Here is a 19,259-nt window from a genome sequence, read left to right as displayed (position 1 = left end):
TTATTAAATGAAGCTGAGTGAAAACACCAAAAATATGTTATTATATAACACTATAAATGTACTATACACTATAAATTCATAGAAATGTATATATATATATATATATATATATATAATATAACACTTGGAGCTTTTTTAAAAATTCCACAGAAGCAGAGGAGCTCAGTGACAGATTCAGTAAGGAATAAAATACTTCCGGAGGACAATAATCAACAATGAATCAAACCAGAGTTCCTGTTATCACCCAAAGGATTTCTTGTTATCACTCACATTATTACAGCTATAAACATCACTATAAAACAGGTAGTGAAAGAGGTTGTGATGATAATCAGTGCAGTCCTCTGTGTTGTGTATTGAGTCAACAAATATTTTTGTGTCTGAGTCATCAATTAATATTTATTACCAATTATTTTAAGTAGCATTTGAATTAAATATATGAAGTAATAAACAAAAAGCTTTCAAACATGTAAAGCAAGTGGTATGTTAGCTGGACATTCAAACGCATTTAATTTTAAACAGCTAAAAAGAGATCTTTTATTAAGCATGATCTGAGTAAATATTTGTATTAATAAATAATGGTCTTGGTGTCTATGCTGAAATGTTTATAATGTGGGGATTATTCGCTCAGTTAAATGTAGCTATTATTTAAATACAGAACTGAATTGTGATGATGTTTTGCAGCTATAGATGTTTCCAATCCACTCCAGAGCTTTTCCTGCAGGTTGTCGGATCCAAGCTGTATGGTCGCTGAATATGAAACCTTGCAGTTGATGGAGAGACTCTGGTCTGGCTGGACTGTCATGGAAGCAGGCTGGGTCAGTTCAACACTATGCACATCTATGGAGGAAAACACATGGCAATATCTCACACAATATATGCTGCATATTTATTGTTATTGTAGTAAATAAATGAATTTGATAAAGCATTCACAGGAAGCAGCTTCCAGCAGGAGCAGTAGAGATGTAGAGAACATGGTGTGTGTTGTTTGTACTGGGGTCTTCTCTGTTCTCCAAAGTTTAACAGAGACCATCAGATCTCATAGAGTGATATCCAACCCTGATGCTTGAATTTGCATATCTGGTCATGATGGGAGGAGAACGTATTTAAACCATATTTAAATCATGATGAAGAGATTTATCTTATGAAGGATATGTGGATTTTTATTGGAACAAATGCCTTTTTATCAAATACTATAATTTTCAATACAATATTGAAGAGTTTGAAATTTAGCATAATAATTATTATCTATGCTTGAGGATATTGGGCTCGTGATCACATAAAAATTATACATCTCTTAAAAGTCATGACAAAATGCTCTCAAACTTTCTCACACATGATCACAGAAATTCTACTTTGTTGAGGTGATTATTAGGAAAAAATACTACAATATAACAAGTTCTGGTAAGTCATGTAATTATAATGGTGTGTATAATGCATAGCAATGTTAGAGATGTAGCATTATTATGTTAGAAATATGGTTTAAAATCTACATTATAAACGTTTAAAAGTAACTTTAAACTCTTTGTTGTGATTTGTCTGATTATATTTTATGGTTCGACTTGGGTAGATAACGATTGCACTTGTGGACTAATAGGACTTTGTATGAGGTGTTTTTGTACAGGGATGTTGTTGATCTGTCTCACTGTGGGTAACGAGCGCAGTAATACACAGCTGTGTCTTCAGTCTGCATGTTCTGCCCTGTTAATGTTACTGTGCTGCTGGACGTGTCTCTGGAAACCTGAAACCTGCTTTTCAGTTTCTCACTGTAGGCAGTGCCACCGCTACTACATATATGTCCAATCCACTCCAGAGCTTTTCCTGCAGGTTGTCGTATCCAGCCTGTACAGTAGTTGCTATCAGTTAATGAATATCCAGACACTTTGCAGGTCAGAGTCATTGACTGACCAGGGATTAATACTTTGGATCCCGGCTGGATCAGGTCAACACAGTGAACATCTGTTAAAAAAAAAAAAGTTATTTTAATGTTGTAAAAGCAAAAAAGCTTTAAGTAACCCAAACTGTATTATATGTCAAATGTAAAAACACTTACAGTGTACGGCTGCCAGCAGCAGCAGCAGTAGGGACGTAGAGATCATGGTGTGTGTTGAAGCAGAATAAGTAAAAGCTCTTGGTCTTCATTGCTTAAATATATAACAGGGAAGGACATTTGCATAGAGACACTCCTTATCTTAGGGAAAATTTGATGGATTCTGTTTGAATTTATGTTTTAATAAACAAAAATCTTAAGACAGTTGGTAATGGTTGAGCTTATGCACGATCAGGTGTTTTAATATAATATTAAGTCAACATACTAGAATATAACCATAGTATGTAATGAAGACAAGGAGTTTTTCATTGATAAAAATCAATGAAGAGGTGGTATTATGTGGCTTTTACTGTACCCAAGGTGATTATTTTCTTATCACTTCATGTCCTCTAGTTTGTTGTTCCTCTTATGCCACTGCATGTTGAGAAATTATTTGACAATTTTAATAAGTTGCATTTTCAGTTGAATTTGGGGAAACCACTTGAAGCATTTTTGTTCAACTATTTCAATTGCTTTTGCTTGATTTGTTCATTGCAAACAACTGAAAGTCTGTAAATTTTGACAATAAACCTGACTTGCAATGGGGATTGAATAATTTTGATTACAACTGTATTTTACAAATCAATTTATTTGCATATCAAGAAGTGATTACATTACTTTTTCTCTCACCATTTATTCATTTCTTGCTTATCAGCTTTTCAGAAATGCAGTTCTCCTTCTACCTTTAAGAGTGTGTGCGTGTGCGTACGCTAAATAGTATACCCCAAATTGTTCTTATTATGCCATTAAGAGCTCTTTATATAATGTATCACTCATTAGACTCCAGAGAAACTAGAATAGAGTTTCTCCAGGTTTCATCAGCACAGTCACTTGTAATGACTACAGGCTTTAACATTTCACCGTGTATGTAGAACAGGGGTCTCAAACTCAAATTGCCCTGGGGCCACTTTTGGTACTGTCATCTCATAGGTGGGCCGCAAGAGCATTAAAGTACTCCAAGAAAGTGCAATATTCTCAAAATGTACTTTTTATTACTATTAACAAAATATTTTATTAAACAAATTTAGTAGTAGTAAACATAACCATAACAATAACTTGGTACCAATTTCAACATAAATGTAATAGTTCACACACACACACACACACACACACACACACACAAATTTTTGTTTTGTTTTAATTCTTGCCAGACACCCGAGAGCACTTCTTCTCACACAATTGAGATACATTTGGGGGGCGCTGTCGAACGGGAAATGGAGTAGGTAGGGTTTCGTTTGAGCTCCCGTCGAACTTATGTTTTTTTTTGTTTTTTTTTTAAGTTAATAAGTGTTTTTTCATAGTTAAATACTAGCAAACCCTGTTCCTAACACGTTTTCTTAATTTGATGGTGCGTATATTTGCATGAAGATGGCGGCAAACTTGCGGAAGTATAAATTCACTGAGTCAACCAAATCTAGGCCCAGTACCACCTTGGCCGCGAGTTCTGCTGCCTCTCCGGGCTCGGAGCCCCTGCCCCCGTCGAACAGCCAGGAGTTAGACGCTGAATCATTGAAGACGGATATCCTACTTTCACTTAGGGCTGACATTGTTGTGGTGATTAAAAACTGAGCTGAAAAGTGCACTTGCTGAAGGTTTCGACTTTCTTAAAAACGAGTTGCAAGCGGTGAAAGTGGAAATACAGAACAATACGGCCGCAATTCACTCCGAAATCGACCAGATGAAAGCCACAATTAAAGAGGTGGAAGGTGGGCTAACGACCTGGTCGGACGAAGTGGCAGTCTTACAGACTACGGTGAAGGACCTGGCAGTGGAGGTGACTGGACTCCGAAACAAGTGTGAGGACATGGAGGGCAGACTGAGGAGATGTAACATCAGAATTCTGGGGGTGGCGGCAGCGGATGGATCCAGCTCCACAACATCGGTCTCGGAGCTACTGAGAGAAATACTACAGCTGGATAGGGATGTGCTTGTGGACTGCTCTGATAGAAGCCTGGGTCCTGTGAGGAAGGATGGGAAACCACGCGCCATCATAGCCAAACTCCACTACTACCAGGACTGCGTTGGGGTACTGAGCCGAGCACGCTCTCGAGCTCCGCTCCGGCGTAACGGTGAGACGATTGCTATCTTTCCGGATTATACCGCGAGTGTCGCTAAGGCCAGGGCGGCCTTCAATGAGGTCAGGAAGTTGCTCCGTAACCAGCAGGGGGTTCGGTATGGCATCGTGTTTCCAGCCTGTCTCTGTATTACGTTCAACGGAGAGGAAAGTTCATAGACGCAAGCAAAGCCATGAGCTATGTCAAGAAGAATATCATTACTACTGTAGAGGGCTGAGTGAGTAACATTGCCCCAGCTAATTCATCGTCTCTGAATTCTGACTGGATGATAACTGTTTGATCAGACTTCTACTTCAACAAGGAAGATGGTCAACTCCGTTGTCTTATTTTCTGTTATATACGCTATGATAGGGTGTATGCTTCTACACTGTGATAGGATGCACTTTTTCAATTTACTTTTCATACCAGGGGTTCGGTGGGAGCTTGAGCAGTAGGCTCTATAGAGTTCCCCCACACAAGCACTGAATGTGCGGATTTGTTTTGGGTGGGTATGGTGAGCACCCTGTTCCTGTAGGTGCTGTGGGGGGTGGGGTTATGGGGAGGGTGTGCTAGACTTTGTCATTTATTGTGTTTAATTTGTCAGACATCTGTGTTATGGCCCATCTGTGGTCATTCTAGGTTCCCTGCAGGGCTCAGATATCTAACCTTTTTTTTTCTTCTTCTCTCATTATGACTGACTTCAGTATTCCCAGAGGCTCGGATGGTAGTATGGTTAATTTCGTGAGCTGGAATGTTAAGGCACTTAATCATCCTTTGAAGTGGAAGAAGGTATTTACACATCTGAAACGGCTTAATATAAATATTGTATTTCTTCAGGAGATGCATCTACGGTCATCAGACCACGCTAGATTGGGAGGGGAGTGGTCAGGACAGATATTTCATTCAAATTTCCATTCGGAGGCTAGGGGGGCAACTATATTAATTGATAGAAATACACCATTTACGATGACAAGTGTGGAAGCTGACCCCGCTGGGCGCTATGTTTTTGTCGTAGGGCAAATTTATACTTTTCCGGTCATCTTGGCCAGTGTTTACGCACCAAACTGGGATGATTCAATGTTCTTCACAAATTTTTTTTCACGCCTACTGAATATGTCATCGCATTACCTTATCCTCGGCGGTGACATGAACTGTACACTTTCCCCCGTGTTGGATCGTAGCTCACCTAGATCCTCATCCCTGTCGGGGGTGGCACGTTCTATCCAGCTCTTCCTTGAGTCATACGGAGTGGTGGACGTATGGCGTTTTCGCAAACCTGCTTCCAGGAGTTACTCCTTTTTCTCCTCAGTTCATAATACATATTCCCGTATAGACTACTTCTTTTTGGACAAAAGAATGCTTCCCCTCATAGACAGATGTGATTATGGACCCATAGTTATTTCAGATCACTGCCCCTTGACTATGAGAATGCGCATCCCAGATACGCAATCCAATTACCGCCCTTGGAGACTCAATCCTCTGCTCCTGTCGGATGATGTTTTTACTACTTTTATTGCATCTGAAATTTTGTTTTTTTGGATATTAATCAAACAGCTGGAATGTCCTCCTTGACGATTTGGGAGTCACTGAAAGCATATTTATGAGGTCAGGTCATCTCATACTGTGCTAATCAGAAGAGAGTGAACATGGCTCGACTTAAAGAACTGGTGGAAGAGATTCTTGAGCTGGATAGGGCACATAGCCTTCTGCAGATTTTAGGAAGAGGCGTTTGTCACTGCAGACAGAGTTTGACCTTTTGTCGACGAAACAGGCTGAGTATCTTATCTCCAAATCACGATACAGGTTTTATGAGCATGGGGAGAAGGCTGGATGGATTCTCGCCCACCAGCTAAGACAGCAGACTGCTAATCTGTCCATCTCTGAAATATATGATGAGCAGGGCTCAAAATGCACAGATAATCATAAAATTAACTCCAGTTTTCAAGCTTTTTATATGTCACTATACAGCTCCGGCCCATCTGTAGACCCTTCTGCATTGGAAGACTTTTATAAGACCCTGCATGTTCCGTCCTTAGATCCAGCGGAAGCCGCAGGGTTAGAGGAGGACCTCTCGGTTGGGGAGATAGCATCGGTGATTGGCTCTATGCAAAGCGGCAAGTTCCCAGGACCGGATGGTTATCCAAACGATTTCTATAAAAAGTTTTCAAGGCAACTCTCCCCTTTGTTACTGTCGGTTTTCAAGGAGTCGTTCTCCTTGAGAGACCTGCCATCTACTATGCGTGAAGCAGTTATCTCCTTACTCCTTAAGAAAGACAAAAGCCCTCTTGAGTGCAGCTCTTACCGGCCAATTTCTTTATTAAATAGCGATGTTAAAATCCTTGCTAAAACTCTGGCACGTCGCTTGGAGGGAGTTCTTCCATCCATTATATCACTGGACCAAACAGGTTTTATTAGGAATCGATACTCTTTTTTTCAACATCAGACGCCTTTTCAATATCCTCTATAGCCCCTCCCCACCTGGCACCCCAGAAGTGGTGCTTTCACTTGATGCTGAAAAGGCATTTGACCGGGTGGAGCGGGGCTATCTTTTCAGCGCGATGGAGAGGTTTGGGTTTGGTCCCAGGTTCATATCATGGATCAAACTTCTATATATGTCTCAGAGGACTGCTGTTCGCACTAATAATAATTTGTCCACCTACTTCGAGCTCCAGCGGGGTACAAGACAGGGATGTTCTCTATCACCACTGCTATTTGCCATTGCAATGGAGCCACTTGCTGTGGCGCTAAGACAGAATGCTGACATTAGGGGGATCCGGCATGCGGGGATAGAGCATACATGGACGACATGCTATTGTTCATTTCACAGCCCCTTGAAACTCTCCCTGAACTAATGACCCTACTCGAGGTTTTTGGTAGAATATCGGGCTATAAGGTCAATATTCAAAAAAATTGAACTGATGCCTGTTGGGGAGGGGGCACTCCAGGTACCCCTAGACTCATTCCTTTCAAAATTAGTCTAAAAAAATTCAAGTATCTCGGGGTGTGGGTTACGCATAGTTATAAAGACCTATACCTTGCTAATTATCAGCCCCTGTTAACTAATCTGAAACAAGATATTGAGCGGTGGGATCCCCTGCCTCGCTCCCTGGGGGGCAGAATCAATACTATAAAGATGAATGTGCTGCCTAAATTTGTATGTTTTTCAGTGTTTCCCAGTGTTTCTTACAAAATCCTTCTTTTCAAAACTGAACAATCAGATATCAGCCTTTATCTGAAACAAAAAGCCACCACGGATCAAAAGGCATATATTGCAGAGACCTCGAGTGAAGGGAGGGATGGCACTCCCAAACTTCATGTATTACTACTGGGCAGCTAATATAAGATCATTGTTGTACTGCAGGGGTGGGCAATTATTTTTTCCATGGGGCCACATGAGAAACAGAAAATATTGTGAAGGGCCGGACCAAAAGGCTGAACTCAATTCTGCATAATATTAATTGTATTTCTTTATAAAAAGCAGTAAATAGCACTGTTTTGAAGTTGGTAAGCTTGGTAAGAGTTTATGTTATGATTAATCAATGAAAAAGTGAGGTTGCCTTACAAAAAATGTCATTTATTCAATCAAATTTCCCAAAACAATGGTAAACAAAATGTGAACATTTTTACCATTTGTGACTTCTTATATTAGTGATCATTTTCATTCACATTCACCCCAAAACACATTTTGAGTTTCATATACTGTTGGAAAGAGATTCTTAGCTTTCTAAAGACATAACAACATTGTCTTTGTACTCCAAATATTAAGCAAGATACATCATATTATAATAATGATTGTCACTGAACTGTGATTTTGAGAAAAAGGCCTCCAAAGAAAATGTCCCAGTTCACTGCTAGTTGGTGCCTTTAAATGCCTACATTTGTAGTCTAACCACCACATTTGGTGTTTTTCAGTTCTTTTTTCTTGTTCAATTAGAGAAATCTAGTCTCTGTTGGGCTTTAACGAGTGCATCAAAGTCACGTTGAATGTCTGAGGTGGAGATGCGAAGCACAGCTGACAGATGAGCATCGGTGAGAGAGGATCTATACGTGGATTTGGCAAACTTCATCACTGAGAATGTTTGTTCACATATGTAGGTAGAGCCAAAGAGAACCAACATCTTCTGAGCATGTCTCCTCATGTTTGGAAAGTTATCCTCCTTGAGAGAAGAGTAAAAATCCAGCAGTGATCCTGAATTAAAGTGCTCTGCTAGTACTGCATCAGACTGCAGGTCAATGAGTTCCAGCTGAACATCACTGGGTGCATTATCCACACTGCAGGTAAAGGGAGAGGAAATCAAGTGCATTTCATCCTCGATTGTTCTGAGATCTTCAAATCGCCTTGAAAACTCAACATGCAGTGCTCCTAACATGGATGAGTACCTGCGGAGGTGATCAGCTGATGGTGTGACTTCTTTCAGGGTTTGCATGTGAGTGAGAGTGTTGCTCTCCAGTTGGCTTGAAAGAAACTGCAACTTTCTCATGAAAGCCTTCACCAGGCTGTGCATTTCATGAACAAAAAGGCCCTTGCCTTGCAGTTTTGTGTTTAGTTCATTCATCAGTGCAGTCACATCAACAGCAAATGCAAAATCTGCCATCCAGTCCTCATCTGAGAGCTCTGGGATGTCTTTGCCTTTCTTCTCACAAAACTCTCGAATCTCTGCTTTCAGGTCCCAAACTCTTTTTAGTATTTTGCCAAGGCTGAGCCATCTGACAGCTGTGTGGTAGCGGATGTCACTATGTTCAGTCTCATGCTCCTCCAAAAGTAAAACAAACTGTCTGTGATTCAATGCTCGTGCCCTGATGAAGTTAACTATTTTAGTTACATCAATGACATGGTTAATTTTTAGCACTGACTTGCAAACACATGCTGATGTATAATACAATGCAAAATTACCAATTTCTGATCTGTGTCAATTTCAGTCACTTTATCTTGCATACATTTCAAAAGTCCGATATTTTTCCCTGTTAGATTTGGACAACCGTCCGTTGTGACTCCTGCCAGCCTTTCCCATTTCAGTCCCAGCGTCTCCATGCATGTATTTACCTCCGTGAAAAGATCGCTCCCTGTCGTCGTCCCTTTCATTGGCCGCATTGCTGACAGCTCCTCTGTAATCTTGAAGTCCGTTATCCCACAGACAAATACGAGTAACTGGGCAGTGTCACTCACATCAATGCTCTCGTCTAAAGCCAAGGAGAAAAAGTCAAAACTTCCCACCTCACGTTGCAGCTGAAGCTCCAAATTCCCCGCAATGTCCTCGATCCTTCTAGTCATGGTTCGCCTGGACAGCAGGACTTGCTCAAATGCTCCTTTTTTTTCAGGGCATATTAGTGCTGCAGAGTCCACCAAGCACTCTTTGACAAACTCCCCCTCCGAGAATGGCTTACTGTTTTTAGCGATTTTGTGGGATATCATAAAGCTGGTCTTGGTTGCTGCATCCCTGAATGTGTGAAGCTTGGTAAAAAAAGCCTTGCTGCTGTTGTAGCTTAGCTAGCAAAGCTTCCGATGTCCACGGCTTTTCAGCATCATTCAAGTTTTTGTATTTCTCTGCGTGTTTCGTCTCAAAATGCCGACTCAAATTGTAATCCTTAAACACGGCGATCTGCTCTCCGCAAACTAAACACACGGCTTTACCTCCGACTTCAGTAAATAAATACTTAGCAGTCCATTTTTTTGTTGAAAACCCTGCATTCGGCATCTACCTTTCTTTTTTTAGCATGAGCGAACATTTTTGAGGGCTAAAATCGCCTTGTGACCTGCTTGTGTTGATTCAATCATGTGCACGTATTGATTTACGTATTGTGTCATTATGCACATGAATAAAAAAACAATTTCAAAATAAAAGCAATGCAGCTTCAGTCCATGCATGAGGTAAAATTGGAAAATATGTTTATTTTGTAATTTCCACTCAACCTTACGCGGGCCGGTCAGAGTCAACCAAAGGGCCGTATGTGGCCCGTGGGCCGTACAATGCCCAGGTCTGTTGTACTGGATGGGGGAAGAGTGTGGCAGCCCCTGTATGGACACTTATGGAGGGGGCGTCTATCGCGTCCACGTTCCCGTTGGCCCTACTGTGTGCTAAATTACCATTCGCACAACCTCTGTCTAGCTTTACCTCTAATCCAGTTGTTGTACACTCAATCAAAATTTGGAATCAGTTTAGATCTTTCTCTCTTGGAGACTTGTCACTCATGGGGCCAACTGCAAATAATCATCTGTTTCTCCCATCTTTGTTGGATAAGACTTTCGTTACTTGGTCTAGAAATGGAGCTGTCTTACTGTTTGATCTCTATTTTGAGGGCGTTTTTGTCTCATTCGAGCAGCTCATGCAGAAATATGACATTCCCAGATCGCATTTTTATAAATATTTGCAGCTTAGAAGCTTTGTGGACTTAAATTCGGACACCTTCCCATTGTGCCATTCCAATTCGCTATTAGATGCAATTTTTAACTGTAAACTGGCCAGGAAGCAGACAATAAGGGTTATCTATGACCTACTCAGCATGCATGACTTGTCGTCCTTAGATCTCCTTAAGAATAAATGGGAGGCGGACTTAGGCGAATCAATTTCTGATGCTGATTGGTGCAAGGTAATCCAGGGGATTTTCTCCTCCTCCATATGTCTCAGACATGCGGTTGTCCAATTTAAAATTGTTCACCGTCTGCATTGGTCCAAAGCTAGACTCTCGAAGATTAATTCCGACGTAGATCCCACATGTTGTCGATGCAGACAGGCCCCAGCCACTCTGTTGCATATGTTCTGGACATGTCCAAAGCTGTACACATTCTGGCAATCTATATTTGAGACCTTTACTAAGATATTGGGAAGAGTAGTACAGCCGTCCCCTCTTATTGCGATGTTTGGGGTGACCCCGGCGAGTACTCCTTTTAGATGGTGCGAGACCAGCATGATGTCCTTATGCACTCTCCTGGCCAGGAGATTAATACTGTTTAGATGGAAGGATCCTGCTCCACCAGTGTATGGTCATTGGGTCAGGGAAGTCATGTCTCATCTTAAGTTGGAAAAGATTAGGTACACTGTCAGGGGGGCGACTGGGAAATTTTACAGAATCCGGCAACCTTTTCTGTTCTTTGTCAGAGACATGGATGCTGACAGTATTGTTATGTGATCATTGTCTATAATTTTATTTCTTTTGCTCTCTTCTATGGTGGTCTGGCTTTATAATATGTAATATTATATATAGCCGGCGCACAAGAAATAAAAATCGCTCCTTCCCCGACTGCTGAAGAGACGGCCTCGCTGCAACGTTGTGGACAAGCAGGAAGCACGTGGCGGTGGGGCGGGGCCACCGACACACCCCCGGCTGATGACTGGTGCGCCGCACGGGAGAATTCCACCATCCAGCGGACGAGGGGAGAGTATAAAGGGCCGCTCTTCCGCGCGACACGAGAGATTCCGCTCACATGACAAGTGCACATGGCTTCCTGCGAGCTTTATTTAGCATTGGAGTCATATGCGTGTTGTCTAATTGGTTGGTTGTGTGTGTGTGTGTGTGTGTGTGTGTGTGTGTGTGTGTGTGTGTGTGTGTGTGTGTGTGTTTGTTTGTTTGTTTCTCCCTTGCAGAAGACTCGGACCCGAACGAAGCCTCCGCTCCCTAGCTGCACATGAGGCGCTGCCTGACCGCCGAGAAGAGGAGGGGGGGGGGGTTGTTCTGTCTGTTTGGTTGGTGTTATATGTTTAATTTGAAAAATGTTAATAAAGAAACCTTGATCAAAAAAACCCAAAAAAAACAATTGAGATACATTTGTCCTGATTGAGGTTGTAGTCAAAACCCTAAGTACAGCTTCAAGATGGGCATCAGTAAACCTGGACCTGTACTTGCATTTATTAAAGTTCATTGTTTTTTCACAGAGATATGTGCTTCCAAAAAGACACATTAACCGACTGAACATTTTTAACAGTTCTGGGAAGGATGGAGGTAAGTCTCTCGGAAATTGTCCAATGAGATCTGCTGTTCCCTGTGCCTCCCTGAATTTAGTTTTTAGTTCACTGTTACACTGCAAGTCAATAAGTTCCATTTGCAACACACTTGGGACACTCTCCACATCAACTGAGAAGGGGTCTGCATACAGCTGGAAAGTGTCATGGTGTGCCTTGAAATCAGTAAAGCGCTCATCAAATTCCTGCAGTAGGTTGTCAATAGCAGGCGTATATTTGTCACCACTGAATGATGTGCCCTCCTCCACAAGAGATCTGCATGATGGGAAATGGCTAAGGTTTTTTGCAGAAAGCTGACATTTTCACAATTTCAGTTTTATGGAGAAGGCTTTCGTGTTTTCATAAGCTGCTGTGATGAGCTGATCAGGGCCCTAGAGCTTCAGGTTAAGAAGGTTTAGCTCATGTGTTATGTCCACTAGGAAGGCAAGATCCATCACCCATTTTGGATCATCAAATTCATGAACATCCATTCTGCCATCTTCCATGAATCTCTTCACCTCTGTTCTTAACTCAGAATCTCTTCAGGACATTTCCCATGCTGAGCCAGCGCACCTCAGTAAAGTACATCACCAAATGCTGACTCAATTTCTTGCAAAAAGGCCCTAAACTGGCACCGCTGCAAACCCCTGGATCTGATATAATTAATACATTTCAGGACAACAGATATGACATGTTCATATTTCAGGCACTTACTGCACAGTGCCTGTTGGTGTATAATGAAGTGCAGAACAACTGCTGGACCTGCTTTTTCCTCTTCTAATTTCGTTGTACCAGTGCAACCAGTACGTTTATTCTGCCTATCATAGAAGGGTTGTAATGCCTACCAGTCGTCTCCATGGTAAACGAGCACACTCAAACACGTCACACAGCTCCTGAAAAATATCTTTGGATGTGGTGCGGCCGTGCAATGGACACAAACTTAGCAACTATTCTGTCACTTCGAACTTCTCATTAATACCCCTTATGAAAATTGCGAGCTGTGCACTGTCAGTTTTATCTGTGCTTTCATCAAGCGCCACAGAGTATGCAGGGAAAGCTTTAACTTTATCACGTAACTGATCATAAATGTCACTTGATAACTCGCTGATCCGCTCCGCCACCGCGTTAGCCGATAGCGCTATATTGTTGAACAAGCTCTTTTTTTCTGGACATAAAATATCCGCAACTTTCATCATACAGTCCTTCAGAAACAGGCCTTCAGTGAATGGCTTTCCGGCTTTGGTGATTAATTCACTTACCACATAACTTGCCTCAACTGCAGTTTCAGCATCCTTTTTTGTCTTTATGAAAAATACTTTGCTGAGATATAAAACCTCTCTGTAGCTGCGTGGCTCGTGTTGCCCTTACTAGTCCAATAATGACGCTTGATATTATATTCCTTTAAAACTGCAACTTTTTCGTTGCATATCAGGCAAGTAGGATTTCTATTAAACTCCACAGAAAGAAGTACTTGGTAGTCCATCTTTCTTGAAACAGTCTGTGTTCATCATCCACTTTACGTTTTGATTTTGACAGCAACATCTTTATTCTTCAGCACCTTGCACGCATTTTGGCCAACTTTGACCTTGCCATAACAAACGAAATGCATTTTTAAAAAAACAGAATTGTGTTTTTATTTTAATTATTTCAAAACGATAGGTTGAATTGGCATGAAAACGCTATAAAATATCATTAGATTTGGCGGGCCAGATTTTATATATATATATATATATATATATATATATATATATATGTTTTTTTTGCATCCCGTCGCGGGCCGGACTGAGGGGGAAGGCGGGCCTGAAGTGGCCTGTGGGCCGGGAGTTTGAGACCACTGATGTAGAATGTGCAGCAATGTTGGAGATCATGGCTTTGTCGGCAGACTGCTTAAAATCTATACTACAAACTACTCATAACAATAACTGAATTTGTCTTATAGATGATTTATGTATTTATTTGTTTATTTTCCATTTAGACTTGGGTGGAAAAGTGTTGTCCTTGTGATAATTTTGTTATAACGTTCACATATTGTCATTCATAAGTTCTAATAGGACTTTGTATGAGGTGTTTTTTTACAGGGATGTTGTTCATCTGTCTCACTGTGGTTCACGAGCGCAGTAATACACAGCTGTGTCTTCAGTCTGCATGTTCTGCCCTGTTAATATTACTGTGTTGCTGGATGTGTCTCGAGAGATGACAAACTTGTCTTTAAGTGAATCTTTCTTATTAATACCCCCATTATAATAAATGCTGTTGATCCATTCCAGAGATTTTCCTGCAGGTTGTCGAATCCAAGCTGTTCCATAGTGGCTGCTGCTATCAGTGATAGAAGCTCCAGACACTCTACAGGTGATGGTTAAAGTTTCTCCTGGCTTTATAACCACTGAGTCTGGCTGGAGGAGCTCAGTAGCACAGAACACAGCTGTGAAAAGAGGAAAAGAAAAGGTTCACATGTGGAACTGAAAGGATCAGATAAAGTAATAAAGCTTAAATACAAACACTCACAGGGGGCGAGAGCCAGCAGCAGCAGCAGTGGAGCTGAAGTAAACATGTTTGTGTTGAAGGAGGATTAATGAGAACCGCTTCCTCTCTAAATAAGCACGGTGCTAATATTACAAGAGGAGGTGGAGATTTGCATAAATATTACAGAGAAGCTGTGTTGAGAGCAGCTCTGCAGCTGTTAATCAGAGTCACATCCCACTCTAGAGTATTACATGAAGACAGATATTTTCTCATTTGTACAAATTTCCTGGTAAATGTAATCTCTAAGTTTTATTTTATAGACATAGAAGAGAGGCTGTTAAAATACAGTAACTGCTGTGAATAACTGCTTCCATAATTGCCACACTCACACAGTGAAATATTAGTGTTTTCAGAACAGCATGTAGCTAAAACTTTTTATTGGTGGCATTAAAACTGGGCTCTATATTTAACATTATAATCAAACTGTGTAATAGAAAATGCCCCATGCAGTCAAATCATTTTCATTCTGTTTAGTCTGTACTCTAGAGGCTTTAACTGATACAGAGAGGAATTACTGATTTCATGTTGAGGTTCTAGGTCAGGGTAGACATCCACCTTCTCAGTCACCGCTGAAGGCATGTTAAGGAGATCAGGTTTAGGGAACGTGTCACTCTGTGTTATCACTTGACACCACTCTCACTGATAGGCTGCACAAATCTACAGTCTGGGCTGAACCAGATGTAACTGGTAAATTCACAAATCCCAGAATCCATCTGAACAGCACACACCCTCATTTTCATCTGAATGAACTTTAAAACATCAGTTTGAAATAGCTGTTGGAACATTTTATACACACAGTATGAAGCTCTGTGGATTAGATAGAACGTGTGACTCTGGTGTGAATATTTGAGCTTCACTTAAAATAAATGAACTTGTAAGTGAATGTGAAGTTTTTATACAGCACTGCAGCTGTTTGTGTCAGTGTGTTGTCCGAGCACAGTAATACACAGCTGTGTCTTCAGTCTTCAGGCTGGACATGTGCAGATACACCTGCTTCTTGCTGTTGTCTCTGGAGATGGTGAATTTTCCCTGAACAGACTGAGAGTATTGTTTAGTACTACCACTCGGAGCAGAAATGAATGAGATCCACTCAAGGCCTTTTCCTTGAGCCTGTCTAATCCACGATATAACTGCATCACTATCACTAATCCCAGAGTAGGTACAGGTGAGTTGATGAGATCCTCCAGGTTTAACGACCACCGGCTCAGACTCGGTTAGTGTCTGACATCCGCAACCTGCCAAATACATTTAATCATTTCATAGTCTTACAGAATTACACAATTTATATTAGTGATACATGCACAAATATGCTTTTACTCACATGTTATGGTCAATAATGTCAAAATAAAACAGTAAATGATTTGTGGTTGCATGGCTGTTCCTGAAAAAAGTCTAAATTAAGTGGAAATAATGCAACTGGAGTCTGTGCTTATAAAGGGAAAGTCTCATCTGCATGTTCAGCCCCTAGAGGAGTTACTATAAAAAATATTCTGATATTCAAATAAAACATCATCAATTACAGCAATATGAGTTGTATATGGGAGGGAAAATGTAGGTAATTTGATATTAGTGAGGCAAAAATATAGTTACATAAAATATTTTTCTGTCCAAGCCTTGAGAATATGAATGTTCTTTTGTTCACTCTGGGAATGAAATTTAAGTTTGTGGTATATTTTTGGTATTAAAAATGTGTTGTAGATGTGACATGACTTTTCAATGTCTAGTTGTTTCAACAGTTACAATCTCCATATTTTGTGTGTGTTTTTTTTTTTAAAAAACATTATTATCTTTTTAAGCATGTATAACTTCCTCTCTAGAGGCTAAACGTGTGTATGTGGATGTGTAAAGCTTTCATGTTTTATATTATATTTGGTTTTGTTTAATAACTTTTGTTAAACCAAAACAAACTAAATACTTATGTGAAACAAATGCATCTATCAAATTAGGTATTTTTTTGTATTTTGTTGCAGAGTTTGCAGAGACATTGTGATCATTTGGTTATTCAGGATAACTACAGAACAGCTTGGATTTACCAACTGAAATAAAACACTTTGATTTGGATAATTGTTCAGCAGTGGTTAGCATCGATGGTTCACAGCTCCAAGGTCCCCAATTTGATCCTGACCTCAGGTTATTGTCTGCCAGGAGTTTCACATGTTCTCTCTGTATGTCTGTGTGGGTGTTCTCCAGGTTCTCCAGTTTACTCCCACCTCCCAAAAATATGCTGGTAGGTGAATTGGCTAATGTAAATTGCCCCTGGGTGTTAATGAGTGTGAATATGGTGTCACATCCAGGGTGTTTTAAAAATGCAGGACTGCATTGAGTAAACATACTTTCTTGGTAACAAAGAAGACAATTTATGTGATCTGTCATATCTGCAGATGGGGAGATTTAGATGCAATTTATCAGTGTAATTTAGAGAACTGTAAGATGAAGCTCATTAAAGCTGTTAAAGCCAAATGCACAGTATACAGATAACACCTGGCCTTTAGAGAGTCTGAATGCAGCAGTAACACATCACCTCCTTCAAGAAAACATTACAGAGTATAATACACATTCATTTGTCTCTGGTTTGTAATATAAAGAATTGTAATTGAGCAGTTTATTAACCACAGTAAGAGGGGATTATATTCATTCTTTGCATAAATGACAACAGTAACGACTTGTTCAAAAATATGTGTGTGGTTTTAGTACAGCTGCTTCCTCAGCTCAAGTCACTGTGGTTTGTCGGGCACAGTAATAAACCACAGTGTCCTCTGTCTTCAGGCCTCTAAGTACTATGTGCTTGCTGGGATGTCCTCTGTAAAAATGAGCTGTTTTTTCACAGACTCTGCATATGTTGCTTTATTATTGCCTGTATTCATCAAGGTAATCCACTCCAGAGCTTTCCCTGGTTTCTGTCGAATCCAGTGTATGTTGTAGCTTGTCATTGAATATCCACTTATTTTACACAAAATCTTCACAGATTCTCCAGGTCTCTTTACCACAGCAGGATACTAGTCCAGTCTGATCTCAGCACTGCAAAAACCTGCCAGATAAAACAGTCAAAAATAATTATTGATGCATTAAATCATACACTCGCTAGTAAACATATAAAGAAGTCTCAGATACCTCGTGTTAACATGACTAGCATGCTAACATGTGCTAACATGCTTAGCCCCATAATCAAACTCTGTGATGTTTAGAAGTTCTGTAATTCAGTTTGATGATATGAGCTTTAGCTGAGCAACAAGATGATTTTTATGCAGAGCAAATAATAACAGGATGGATTTGCCTAGACTTCCTTTTAACCAATAGAGTCAGGTCTATAATATGAACCTCCACAGGCTGATTTTGCATGTCTCAAGGATGAGAGCGATGTCGCATTTTACAGTTTGCCAGTTCAGCTTAGTGGTTGTTTTTAATAATTAGCGTACATGCAACTAACCTTCAAAGTTCTGATTCATTAATTTCCATCACTTTAGAGATGGTTGTTAATTATTATTTAACATATTAGAAACAATGAATAAATTACCTCAGAATGTTTTAATTGGCAACTGAACACTTTCATTCAACATTTCATGTTGTCTTTTATATTTACATAAGTTGTCTGAATTGATGTGTTGTGTATGTTATTGCTGTTGTTGTTTAGAGGATGCTTCTGCTCCTAATTCTGAGAGAGAATACTTGTGTCTTTTCTCATTCCAGAAAATCCATCCATCCATCCATCTCCTACCGCTTACTCCTTCTTCAGGGCCGCGGGGGAACCTGGAGACAGGTTCAGACACAAGGCGGGGTACACCCTGGACAGGGTGCCAGTCCATTGCAGGGCACAATCACATACACACTCACACACCCATTCATACACTACGGACACTTTAGACACACCAATCAGCCTACCATGCATGTCTTTGGACTGGGGGAGGAAACCGGAGTACCCGGAGGAAACCCCCACAGCACGGGGAGAACATGCAAACTCCGCACACACATGGTCCCGGCGGGAATCGAACCCCAGACCCTGGCCATTCGAGAAAATGTTTCCTTTAAATGTTTCATGAGTTTTACCTCAGTAGAAGTGAGCTACTGCCCTCTATAGGTGCAAAAACATTTACACTTTGTTTCTCTTCTTGCAGATGTGTGTTTTGTACTGAGCTGAGTGTGTGGAGCTTCTATCACTGATACCAACATCCACTTTACACAGCTCAGATTCAACAACCTGCAGAAAAGATTTGCAATGGATTGACATATTATTAATGATGGATTAAATGTATATCCACCTCAGGACAACAAATACATGAATGTGGAGGCCAAAGATGAAACATGTTGATGATCTTGTAACTTTGAAATACAGAGGGGTCTCAGCCCTGCTAGCTCATTTATAGCAGGTGCCCCTGGAGACAAGTGTACTGCAGAGAGAGGAAAATGAACAGGGACGTTTTTGTACAGGGCTGCAATGAGTTTGTAGTGCTGTGTCTTTTGTGCAGTAATACACAGCCGTATCCTCAGTCTGAAAGTTTTGTCCTCTTAAATAAACTGTGCTGATGGATGTGTCCTGTCTGAAACCGATCTTGCTCTTCACTGTGTCTTTGAGATTAGTGCTACCACCGTCAAACAGATGTCCAAGCCATTCCAGTGCTTTCCCAGCAGGTTGTCGTATCCAGTGAATACAATAGCTCGACA

The 19,259-nt window shown here is 40.7% G+C and overlaps 1 protein-coding gene and 1 gene segment (V, D, J or C); both read right to left on the bottom strand.

The window, feature by feature from the left end:
• Positions 1-1,639: 1,639 nt before the first annotated feature.
• Positions 1,640-2,096, bottom strand: LOC128616974 (immunoglobulin heavy variable 2-26-like). The segment is given in 2 exon segments: positions 1,640-1,956; positions 2,051-2,096. Coding segments are annotated over 2 exon segments (363 nt in total).
• Positions 2,097-10,701: 8,605 nt separating this feature from the next.
• Positions 10,702-14,878, bottom strand: LOC128616964 (uncharacterized). Its single transcript, XM_053639874.1, has 4 exons — positions 14,583-14,878; positions 14,178-14,499; positions 12,190-12,353; positions 10,702-10,898 (listed from the first exon to the last, which is right to left on the bottom strand). Exons 1-4 carry the CDS (start codon positions 14,626-14,628, stop codon positions 10,702-10,704), a joined length of 729 nt encoding a protein of 242 aa, XP_053495849.1. The 5' UTR covers positions 14,629-14,878.
• Between the last annotated feature and the right edge of the window lie 4,381 nt (positions 14,879-19,259).

The sequence above is a fragment of the Ictalurus furcatus genome, chromosome 2, assembly GCF_023375685.1.
Source record: "Ictalurus furcatus strain D&B chromosome 2, Billie_1.0, whole genome shotgun sequence".
In the NCBI taxonomy this organism is placed as follows: Eukaryota; Metazoa; Chordata; class Actinopteri; order Siluriformes; family Ictaluridae; genus Ictalurus; species Ictalurus furcatus.
This window is presented reverse-complemented; position numbering and strand designations above follow the sequence as displayed.